Source organism: Sipha flava, unplaced genomic scaffold (genome assembly GCF_003268045.1).
Source record: "Sipha flava isolate LNK unplaced genomic scaffold, YSA_version1 106_pilon_pilon, whole genome shotgun sequence".
In the NCBI taxonomy this organism is placed as follows: Eukaryota; Metazoa; Arthropoda; class Insecta; order Hemiptera; family Aphididae; genus Sipha; species Sipha flava.
This window is the reverse complement of record NW_020271721.1, coordinates 424,084-436,294: the sequence shown is the minus strand read 5'-3', so window position 1 is coordinate 436,294 and position 12,211 is coordinate 424,084. Positions and strand designations below refer to the sequence as shown.

The 12,211-nt window shown below is 24.2% G+C and overlaps 2 protein-coding genes and 1 long non-coding RNA gene across 3 annotated transcripts; 2 read left to right on the top strand and 1 right to left on the bottom strand.

The window, feature by feature from the left end:
- Window positions 1-1,248: 1,248 nt before the first annotated feature.
- LOC112685346 (spliceosome-associated protein CWC27 homolog) lies at window positions 1,249-4,565 on the bottom strand. Its single transcript, XM_025557200.1, has 9 exons — window positions 4,305-4,565; window positions 3,329-3,538; window positions 3,052-3,252; window positions 2,831-2,970; window positions 2,543-2,743; window positions 2,331-2,477; window positions 1,704-1,891; window positions 1,539-1,650; window positions 1,249-1,461 (listed from the first exon to the last, which is right to left on the bottom strand). The coding sequence occupies exons 1-9, from the start codon at window positions 4,344-4,346 to the stop codon at window positions 1,287-1,289; spliced, it is 1,416 nt and encodes a 471-aa protein (XP_025412985.1). The 5' UTR covers window positions 4,347-4,565; the 3' UTR covers window positions 1,249-1,286.
- Window positions 4,566-4,992: 427 nt separating this feature from the next.
- On the top strand, window positions 4,993-5,526 carry LOC112684929 (prefoldin subunit 6). The gene has a single exon (XM_025556662.1). The coding sequence runs from the start codon at window positions 5,091-5,093 to the stop codon at window positions 5,460-5,462; it is 372 nt and encodes a 123-aa protein (XP_025412447.1). The 5' UTR covers window positions 4,993-5,090; the 3' UTR covers window positions 5,463-5,526.
- Window positions 5,527-8,365: 2,839 nt separating this feature from the next.
- On the top strand, window positions 8,366-11,757 carry LOC112685073. The gene is made up of 3 exons (XR_003148756.1): window positions 8,366-8,817; window positions 9,024-9,110; window positions 11,649-11,757. It is a non-coding gene; the product is annotated as an uncharacterized LOC112685073 (long non-coding RNA).
- The last annotated feature ends 454 nt before the right edge of the window (window positions 11,758-12,211 follow it).

Sequence of the window (12,211 nt, the reverse complement as noted above, 5' to 3'; positions counted from 1 at the left end):
TATACAATTTTTAATTTGGTAGTAATTAGGACCCGGATTTCAATGTGAAATGCATCTTTTTTTTAATAATCTTACATACAGTGCTTAAATTAGTTTCATGTAACAAATACTTCGAAAGCAAATTTTTAATTTAGCATTTTTCAGTTATTTTATGTTTTAATGTATAAATGTATATTTTTATAACAATTATGACCAATACAAACTCAACTAATACTGACACGTTAGGAACTTGGATAGAAGTTGCAGTATGATTCTAACAGTATTTTATTTTATTAAAACAGTAATCAATGGATTTGAAAAAAACAATCCCATAGCTATCAAAAAAGCAAAACATTTAATGGCAGTCAAAGAAATTTAATTAAATCTTATATTTATAAAAGCCAACCATGTAAGTATACCAAGATGTATAACTTCTAAAGATATAGGTACTTTTAGTTGAAACAATTGGTAATGTAACTTATGCCAAAAATATGTACTTCCAATAATACAAGTTAATATGTAAAAGTGATAAAGAATAATTGGAAAATTCCTTAGAAAATAATTGTGATTAAACTGCAATGGATATAATTTCAAACATTTTAGAAGGAAAATAAACCTCTCCATGAAACATATCAAAATAATTAACACAAGATATTTACCACTTCAAAATACTCCTCAGTTAATACCATGATCTCCAGTCAACATTTTCAGTTTTTAGTTTTTTCTTAATTAAATAAAAATTATAAGTTATTTTATAATTTATTAGTATTTATTAGTTTAATAAAATAAAACATTAAAAAAAAAAAATTATATGTCTTTTTTTAAGAACATTTTCACAGTAAAATGCCTTATTTAAGGGCATTTTTGACTTTTTTAGTGTATTTTTGTATAATTTTTAATAAATTTAAGTTCCGACACTAGTCATGAATCTAAATTTAAAAAAATGTAATAAAAACTAAAATCTGATTCTATTATAGATGTTATACAAATTTTTAGTATTGATGGATACAAAGAGGACATTTTTCAATCCACGTTATTCTATTTCTTCAGCTTAAATTTTACTTAAAAGGAATGAAAGAAAAAATAGGAAAAAGTACTAAATTATTTCATTTTTTTTTTTATAACATATGGTTTAATATTATTGAATACAGTATATAAATTTAAATTCATATGATACAATTATAATAAATATTAAACTTATATAATATTACTATACTTTAACATGATATTTTGTAATTTATAAAAATATGTTAAGATTTACCTAAATTATATAGAAAATACAATTTATTCTATGCTTATTTTTTATTTTAAAATTTAGTTTTTTTATCTTTATCTTGTTTATAATCTGTTCTATTTAGTTGTCGTTTCCTTTTGTTAAGAGCACTTCTTGGGTCATATATTTCAAACCAATCATCATCTTTTTTATTAGCATCTTTTGCTAGTACAGCATCTTTCTTTTCAAATTGAAGAGGATGACTTTTCCTACAGAAAAATTCAATACATCAGAGTACTTGAACACATAGTTTTTAAAGTGTTGATTTTAAACTTTTAAAACATACCAATCATCTTCATCTTCTTCAGATTTTGTTTCATCCTTTGATTGCATAGCACTATGCAGTTTACTTTTAAACTGTTCTAAAAGCTTCAGAGAAAAATCTTCTCTACTTGAACCTAGATAAGAAATAAAAATATAGACTTTTTTATAAATAATAATTTTATATTACCTTTTTTAAGAATTTCATGTTTTTTAGAAGAATAAAATTTTATATTTTCTAAATACTGTTGCTTAAGAGGATCAATAGGCAGTTTTGGTTCACTCGGTTCATCATCTGTATCCTGGTTCTTTATTTTATCCTTTTTCTTTTTTGATAACTGAGATTTAATTTCTTTAATTTCCTTACGAATTTCCTCTCTGACAATCAAATTATTAAATTTTATATTTACTACAAAAAAAATCAATAAGTAATACACTTTATCAAGTAAGATATTCCTAGTTTTTAAACATTAAATGATAATTATAAAAATTATAGCGAATTCATGTAATTTATGTTTCATAAAATAACAAATAAAAATTCAATAACCTGCAAATTTAAAATTATTTTAGCTAAATATAATTATATCTGTTTTATCAGTTATAATATTATTGCATTAAAATTTAATGGTAATAAAAAAATATTAAATAAATGTATGAAAAAAGGCTATAAATTAAATTTCTTTCATAATAATTTGAAATCTAACATTAAATATTATAAATTTAAATTTATTTAAGTTATGACATGATATTTCATTTTATTATTGCTATTAAAATCAATGTTGTTTTGCAATAGCAATGATCTATTGATTATAATTACGTTTTTCGTTTTTTATCTTCTTTCAAATCCTTTCCAAGTTCATAATCATCAGAATCATCTTCATTTGATTGGTGTATTGGTTTTGAAGTAACATTTTTGTTTTTACCATTTGATGACAATTTTGAACGAACATCATCCACATTTATTCTAAGAATAAAAATGTATTTATTTTAATAAAATTCAAATGCAGTTTAAAATCAAAATCATTTTACTTAGAAGTTAGATCGCTAGAAGAGGTAGGTATTATATCATCTTTTAGATAATCATCTGTAATAGCAGGCTCTGAACTTAATTGAGGATCTTTAAGTACATCATGAGTTGATTTTGGTCTACCACTAAATACTTTAACAGCATCAATAAGTTCTTCTTCATCTTCTTCAGCTTCTTCTCCAAACGATAAAAGTTTGAAATTTCTAAAATAATTCATTGTACATTTTTACATTAAAAATCTATTAATAAGAAAATAAATCCTGTAATTAATACATTTTTTTTTAACTTACTTAACTCCAATACTTTCATTTTTTTTAGAAGTTTTTTCAATTTTTTCAATTTTTTTTTCAATTCTTGGCTTAATATCAGGGAAAGGATTATTTAGTACAATAGTTTTTAAGATTTTTTGATCGTATACAGGTTTATCTTCCTAAAAATAAAAAACTATAATTTTACCCATTATTTTTTTAAAAATTAACGATAGTAAAATTTAAAATTAAGAATTTCTTACCTTATCCACCAGAGTTTCATTTAACTTAGTCAAATTAAATATTGTATCACCAGCAACTTTTCCAAATATTGTATGTTTAGATTGAAGTTCAGGTGTAGAGCCTAAAGTAAAAAAAAATTGAGACCCATTATCATCTTTTCCAGCATTAGCCATAGCAACCAATCCTCTGCGATTAAATCGTAGACGTGAGTGTATTTCATCCTAAAAGAAATAATATCATTATTAATAAAAAAAGTACAACATGGATACATAATAAAAATTGAAATAAAGGCATTACTTTAAAAGGATGACCATAAATTGATTCTCCGCCTGCTCCAGTTCCAGTTGGATCACCACCTTGAGCTATAAATCCTTTGACAATACGATGAAATAAAACACCATCATAATATCCTTCAAGACATAGCTGTACAAAATTTCTACATGCTTTTGGAGCTTCTCTTGACCATAACTCTACTTCTATATCTCCAAATGATGTCTTGAGAACCACCTAATAACATTATTCTTAATAAAATGTGCATTTTTTTTTTTTGCCTTTGTGTAAGTACATTCTTAAGTGATAGTTTTTTTATAAAACATTATCAATCTTGGTTCATACGAAATGAAAACTGACATAAAGACCTACAATTTAAAAATAATCGAAGATCACATATAAGTCTTCTCAATAAGATTTCCACAATTTACTAATAAAACCTAAAAATTCACTTAAACTTGAAAGTTTCATCCTAACTTCAATCTTTATGTTCATCAAATACTCCAACAAATTTTAAAACACAGTTATCTACTTAATATTATAAGTAAGCTTCTAATCTATTACTTGCTTTAGTTATTTATATTATTCATTAAAATACTTAGACTTCTGTACATACACTATTTCAATCATATATATTATATCAAAATACTCATCATATTCTAAAAACTATAATATATTATTAAAATATACATAAACAAAGATAGTAATTAAGCTATGAAAATCTTCTTGTAATAAAAGGTATATTAATATTAAAATATTACATAAAAATAATTACATACATTACATTTAAAGTACATTATAATAAAGAGATTAAAACAATAATTTAGATAACACAAAATTTATAATAATGTAAGTAATTCATCAATTGTGTACATTTAAATATTTATGTAATCAAGAAAAATGGAAGGAAATAGTAGTAAGTGATATTTTTAAAGTTTATCATTCTATATTTCAAATAGGTAAGTACATATTTTAATAAAAAATTAATCTTTAAACCACTTACTTTTCCAGAAGTTGGAGGTTCTTGAATATATATGTTACTCATTTTATATAATTATAAGAAACTATAATATTGTATACATCAGCAGTACAAAAAGTAAATGAATAAAAGTTGATGAATTATTAAAATACAAAATTACATATTGTTATAAAATTATCTTACTGAAATGTAAACTTTATACCCAGAATTTATAATTTTTAGTTCATGGATAATGTGTAAATAATAAATAATTAAGATAATATATAGAATAAGGCATAGAATAATATAACAGACAAATTCTGCGGTGTATTACATTATCATAAGTACATAACATACATTTAAATTTTACAGAAATAATAATAGTAACAAATTAAATATATTGATAACAAAGATTTATTATAGATAACAGCTTATCAAAAAATACACTATCGAACATGGAATATGCTATCGATAACTCCAACTCGATATATTACATTTATTTTAAACAATTTGTTTAGTTATTCCTTTTTTTCAATTTATAAATTTAATGTTAAATGTCTCTCAAATTTTTAAAAAGACAACGGAATCATAAGACAATATTCTTTTTTTGTAACATTATATTTCAATAAATAATAATTTTTTTGATTTTCCCGATAGTATTTCTAATGCTGCAATCTAGAATCATTTTATAGGACTACCAATCTTTGGTTAAGTTAAAAATTTACAAAAAAAATACTTTTGTATGAAAAATAAATGTTTCAAGTGATTAAGTAGTTTAAAATTAAAATATTTATAAATTATTAAACTGTCAACTTTTCCTTTTTTTAAAAAATGGCTGCTGAAGAACTACAGAAACAGTTTCAACGAGAATTGGACGCCTTTAAACAATGTCAAAAAGAAGTTAATATGTTAACTACAATGCGTCAACAGCTAGACGGACAATTAAATGAAAATTCAATTGTTAAAGAAGAATTAAGTTTATTAAAACCTTCTGGTGAAGTTTACAAAATGGTTGGGCCCATATTACTGCGCCAAGATCATACCGAAGCTAAGGAAAACATTGAAAAACGTATGAGTTATATTAAAAATGAATTGAAAAGGATTGATGATCGGATACAAACATTAGAGACTCAACAAGATGAGTATAGAGACAAGTTGACTAAATTACAACAACAGTTTCAAGCCCAACAAGAAAAAAAGTAATTTGATCAATAGTATAAGAACATTTGAAAAAAATTATATTGAACTATTTAATGTATCATTATAGTTTAAATATAAATTTAATCATAACATTAATAACCAAATTATTATCTTGTAATAAAAATGTTTTAATATTTAATATACATCTAATTCAGTTTGTGTGCAAAGCAAAAAGTATCTTATTTAATATTACAATGCGTTTCTGAAGTTAAGTTAAAATTGTATTCAAGTAAAACTAAGCCTTTCTTATTTTCTTTTAATTTTTACTGACATACATATTATAAACTTGTTTTATTTTTGATTTATGCTTAATATTTTAAGAAAAATAAGTAAAATTTAAATTTAAGTTAATAAATATTTAACATTAGGTGTTAAGAAACTAAACATTTTCTAGTATTTTTTGAAATTTGATATTCTGAACTCTAAAAATTATCTTAGAGTTTACCAATGAATGTACATTTATTAGTTGTTTTCAATGTTTCCATGAACATATTACACTCAACTACACAAGGCTCCTAGAGTTTGTAAATCCAACATTAAATTTGGAAGTGGATCATTAGATTTTACTATGCTTTTTTTCCAACTCTTTGTGGTCAACCACCCTTGTCCTAAACCTCCACTCGTCTCGATTTTCCAATCCCCTATGCACACACCAACGGTCCTCATATTCTCAATCATATCTAATAATTTGTTTCCTCTCGTTTAATTACTTGTCCAAACCATTTCAGTCCATTTTCTCTCATCTTGTCCACTATAGATGACCTAACCAATAATACCTCTCACATATTAGTTAATTATTCTATCTTCTCTTATCATTCCACTCATCTTAGCAACATTTTAATTGTAATTCAAATTATTCCCTGTATTATTTGAAGACTATTTTGTTTGAAGCATGGTTTACAAAGTCTAAAATTCCTTAAGTTATATTCTGGTATTCTTATTACCTATTTTGTGAACTCTAAGTACTTGGTGTCATAGTGATGTCAATTGTATTTTTATTATAGTTCTTGGTTTTATAATAGTACCATATACTTGCCTCCTCCCTTAGATCTGGCACTTTCCGAAGGTTAGTTCCAGCATATAAGTATTGATTATAAATAATATACTGTTTATAATCAATAGTGTAAGTTACAAAATACAGTAACTACAGTCAGAAGCGAAATTAGGAATTTTTAAGCCCAAGGAAAATGTTAAAATTATACCCTATCATAGTTCAAGAATTACTAACCATTCCCTACATTTTTTTTTATTAATTAGCATACGATGATATTTATTGAGTCCCCATCTTCCTCTCCCTAATACCACCTCTGACTATAATAGTGATAATTAAAGACTGGATTTTGCATAAAATACATGTTGCTATTTTCAATATTGTATACATATGGTCAATGAGTATCCACAAATCTTTACTAGATTGATTAAATATCAAAATTTTATACCTGCATATTTTTGCATATTTTAACAAAAAAACCGTACAAATAAACACCTGAAAATCCAGTGACGTAGCCAGGAATTTTCTTCGGTGGGGGGAGCTGATCAATTTTTACACAACTGTGTGTTAGATAAATTCTTCCATAAGAGCTTAACATGTGGATGCTAAAGTTATATTTTAGATTTTGGTTTCTATAACCCTTAACATATATTTATTTAATAATACTCTTATATACTTTAAATACTTTTAATATTGTATTTTATAGTAAAATAAAATAAATTATTTTACACATTACATCTGAATTTTCAATGTCTCTATGAATAGATAATAATATGAGTGTGGTATGTATTAACTCTGAAGTTGAATTTTTGATTCGCGACTGATGCACAATATTATATGCATTAAATATCTGTAGCCTCTCAGCCCCCCCCCCCCTTGGTTACGCCTTCTATCAATCCAAAAAGGTATTACGTAAAAAGAACTTATATTCCATAGATTGGTTGTACGAATTTCATTAAGGAGACGTGGCTTTACCTATTTTATCTAATGTTGTTAGTAAAATACCCAAAACAACAAACATAAATAGGTAGATTATTACAACCACTGTTTAAACAATTGCTGGTAAAAATTATGTTGTAGTTAACCCACAGAATAGATTAAAAAAATAATAGAAATTAGATCAGAAAAGATTTAATCCATTCTGTGATTAACCCACTAGCGCAGAGGGCCCATATGGGTACCAGGGCCGTAGCAAGAAGACTTGAAGAGTCTACGTCCCGGACGCTAAAATAAAAAAAAATGTAATTTAACTATAACTTATAAGTATAGACCGGATTTTTATGTTTTTACTGAGAGTATGTAACTTAGAAATAGCTACTTATTACATTTGTAGGTTGGGTCATATTTTTTTAATATTTTCTGATTATTTCGGGGAGGGGGTTTAAATCTTAACCCTTCTGTGTTCGCGGTTGGATCTTGAACTACTCATAATGAACTCAAGAACTCATAAACTAATGTTCTCAGTGGCGTATTTACAGGGGGGGTCCAGGGGTACTGGACCCTCCCCAGAATCTCTCCAAAAAATAAAAAAATAAACTAAAATTCTTACATATTTGCAGAATTGGCTATGTTAAACATTCATAGGGAAGTTGAAATTACTATTGATGAAGTGATAGAGGAGTTGGCCAAAAAATCGAGACAACTAGAATTTATTTTATAACAATACTTTATAATATATAATGTTAAATACAATATATAGGTATATATATATATATATATATATAATATTACATAAGACTATACGATTATTACATTATATATTTAGTTCAATTTCCTCCAAAAACTGCATAAGGATGTAACTATTACAATATAATATATAATTTATATTAGTTATGTATAAACTGTGGACCCCCCTCCCCCAGGAAAAATTGAAAATACGTCACTGAATGTTCTCAACAGCTTTATCTTTTATTTATGCTTTTTACTGATAGTAAACTGCTATTTTTTTTTATAAAATCTGATAATGCTTTTGTTATTTTAAAATAGTAAGTGATAAATAGCAGCTATTAAAAGCATAATTTCTCATCAAGACTTTTTTTCTTATCAGTGATGATATCGAATCACGGCGTTTTTGGTTTGTTTATATTTTTTATATGATTACATTGATCAGATAGAAAGTGCACGTGCACCCTATTATTTTAATCTAATCTATAATTAAACTAACCTAAACTGTGCAAATACCGTTTTAAATATTATAAGCGCCGGGAATGGTGGACATTTTTATGCATCCATCGTGAAAGTTATTTAGTAATTATCGTTACAATTTATTAGAGTTCTGAATAAACAAGTGGTAATATTTGATTTAATTTAATTAGATATTTACAATCATGTGCAGTGAAATGCATTAAATGTTTAATTCATTTTAAAGTGAGTTTTTTAAATATTTGTATGAAGTATATTATTAATTTCAAGCAACTCACTGTTGGTTAAGTTAAGTTCTAGGATTTTGAATATTTGACAGTAAATGTATGAAATTAATTTGACATACAATTTTGATTGAAAATACTAAGAATATTGATTTTTTATACGGAACCCAAGTATTATTTTTGAAACATTTTATGATTTGATTTTAGAATCCAGTTTGTTAGTATTCGGACTAAATTATAATAAGTTATTTTTTCTGCAGATGACGCTAGTGCCACACACATAAATAAATAGAGGTAACATATTAAATAGAATAATACTACCAAACTCTTACGTCACTTTCAAAAACAGACCCGTAAGGGCTTTGTCTCCACACCTTAAATATAATTTTATAATTTTGTTAATAATTATAACATACTAATAAAATATAGAATATTAATTTAAATAAAATTTAGATTCTCTGCTAATTATTTAGTATAACTATTTATACTTAAATATATATATAATATAATATATACTTATATATATATAATAGGTATACATTTTTACTAAAAATACAATTTATGGATACTGAGACTCAGTTATAAAATTTTGTAAGGAAATAGAAATTAATATAATAAAGCATTTTCTAATAAGCTGTTATTGGCAAATGTATTCAATTATTTATGATATGTACTTATTAGTAGGACTCTGAAGTTGATGTATTTTATATTTTTTTCCAAACTTTTTAGAAGATGCTATCCTGGCTACAATTGTGTTTCATTAGCACATGAATTCAAATAACTAATTTTTATTTTGCATTTTTTGGTGTTCGTTACTTTTTAAGTCATTTATTGACATTTTTAAGTAATTTTTCTACATTTTTAGTCATTTTTACTTATTTCACACTAGTTCATTTCTTATTGTTTCTTATTGACCATTATGCCGATGACTTGACCGATTTTATCTCGTCAATTACATTCGTCGTTGTCGTGTTTTAGTGAATAGTATTATACCTAATTTTATTATTTTTTCCTAATATTCGATTAGTATTTGATATTATCTTGTCGCTTCATTGTCATGTTATAGTGAATAATACCTATTATATCTAAATTTTATTATTTTTTCATAATATTTTCGAAATGGTGAAAATTAAAACGTCGGTTAGTGCTTGTTTGCGTCTCCCAATCACATCAATGGACGTTGAGAGAAATTTTTCCAAATGTAAATATTTATAAACAAATAATCGTCATTTATTTACTTATGATAACATAAAATACAATCTAATCATCAATGCAATGATTTTGATTTTTGAGTAATTTGTAAGCTTTGATAAATGTATAAAACAAATGTTTGTCATATTTTGAGTAATTTGTAAGTTTTGATAAATTTATATGGAATGTTATAGTAAAATAAAATAAAATACTCATATTTAAAAAAAAAAAAAAGGTATTTTTATTAATTTAGAATAAATATTTGTAATTATTTATGTAATTTTTTAAGGACATTTTTGTCATTTTTATGTCATATTATGGCATCTTTTTTTCAGTCATTTTTTAATGTTTTTAAGGTCATCAACTTCCGAGCCTTACTTATTAGTATTAAGTTGGTTACCTATATATAAACTTATTGGCTAATAGCTATATTATTCTATAGTTTATTTTTATAAGTAGTAGAATTATTATTTAGATGTTTTTGGATCAGAGGTCCACTTAAGCACCAAAAAAATCAGGGTTAACAGCTTCTACATTTAAACCCTCCATTGTACGCCACTGGATACTGCTATATATTTTTGTGTTATTGTGTTACTTAGCAGTTGACTCATTATTCTATATATCAACTAACTAATGCCTACAAATTAATACACCAAATAATTTATATCTTACTTTATTTTTAATATTCTAAGTCATTTATTATAATTCAACATTGTTACTAAATCCATTCTTGTTCAGGTTTTTTGTAAATATAATATTGTATATTTGTACTGTTGTTCCAACAACTCTTTTTTGGATACTAAAATGTCCACATTTTCAAAGATTTACCTATATAATAAATTATATTTCTTTATTGTAGTGAAATAATAAAATAAACATATTTTATCATTTGTATTCATTTTTAAATTTTTACTTTTGTGTATTAAAAATGTTTATAATAGTTTCAATTGATATTATTAGTTATTCATTATCATCATCAATCAGCAACCCTATAAAATACCAATTTTGTTTCTATTAATAAGTAGTTAATTATTTTTTTCTATATAACCATAAAGAATGTAAATACAGTAAAACATATAATATAAATAGTAAATAAGTAGTTATAATTTTATGATATGTTTACCGGTTAATAAAATAAATTAGTTTATCAGAAAATTATTATTAGTATATTTGATGTATCATTATTCATATTTTAAGAATGTTATGTTAATACTTAAATAAGTTCTTATGCCCATATGCTGTTAGAATATTATTCATGTTCTAATATTGATGTAGAAATATACGAGAAATGGTTTTCATTTTAAAACCACATTAGTTAGTTGTGATACGGGGAGTTAAAAAACTGTAAGAGGTATAAAAATTATAACTCAGAAAACTTTTGTTAAATTTAACTCACCCCTCATTTAAATAAATAAAGATTGTCCTATTGTTGACTTTCATAAAAAAAATATCTATCATTGTCTTTGGGACATTTGAAATTGACATTTTTTTAGTCTTATATTTTTAATTTTAAAATCTGGCAACCCTATATTATTGTTATTGTCAATGTATAATATAAATATATTATATTTATTATTTTAAGTGAATACTGAGGTACTCAATAGTTTTTTAATAATTATTATAGTTTTTATCTATTTTCAGGTATAAAAAAGTCCCTAAAGAAAAGTATAAATTACCATAATACTTATTTAGAAAGAAATATTAAATATAATTATGAAAAAAACAAAATCTGAAAATCGCAAGAATAAATTATCTGAATTTAAAAAATTGAAAACAAGTAATGAACTTTTTAAATCAAAAAAATATATAAAGCAAAAAAAACTTAATTTAAGTTCAATTGATAATTTTGATACAGAGAAAATATCTAAAGAAAAAAAACATTTATATGATAATAATATAAAATATTATAGTTCTAATGAATGTTTAACTATAGCAAATGAAATATTTCAAAATCATGAATCAATAGATACATCATTAAATGTTATAAGTATGATTAATGAAGGCTCCAAATCAAAGAAGAAAGATAATAATAGTTTTATTGATTGTTCCAATGAAAGTGAATCTATTGATGTTATTAATAACTGTCTCAAAGAGTGTGTAACTACTGAAAAAAAGTGTCAAAATCATGAATTGTTTGATACAACTCTGGATGATACTTTAAATATAAATAATGAAAATTTTAAATCAAAGAAGCATAAAAAAAA

Bases quoted from the DNA above. Each gene is read 5' to 3' on its own strand.
- LOC112684929 (XM_025556662.1), top strand. From the start codon at position 5,091: ATGGCTGCTGAAGAACTACAGAAACAGTTTCAACGAGAATTGGACGCC.
- LOC112685346 (XM_025557200.1), bottom strand. From the start codon at position 4,346: ATGAGTAACATATATATTCAAGAACCTCCAACTTCTGGAAAA. The intron at 2,971-3,051 runs GTAAGAAATTCT...TTTTATTTTTAG, and splicing joins ATGAAACTCTGGTGGATAAG to GAAGATAAACCTGTATACGA. The intron at 1,651-1,703 runs GTAATATAAAAT...TTTCTTATCTAG, and splicing joins ACATGAAATTCTTAAAAAAG to GTTCAAGTAGAGAAGATTTT.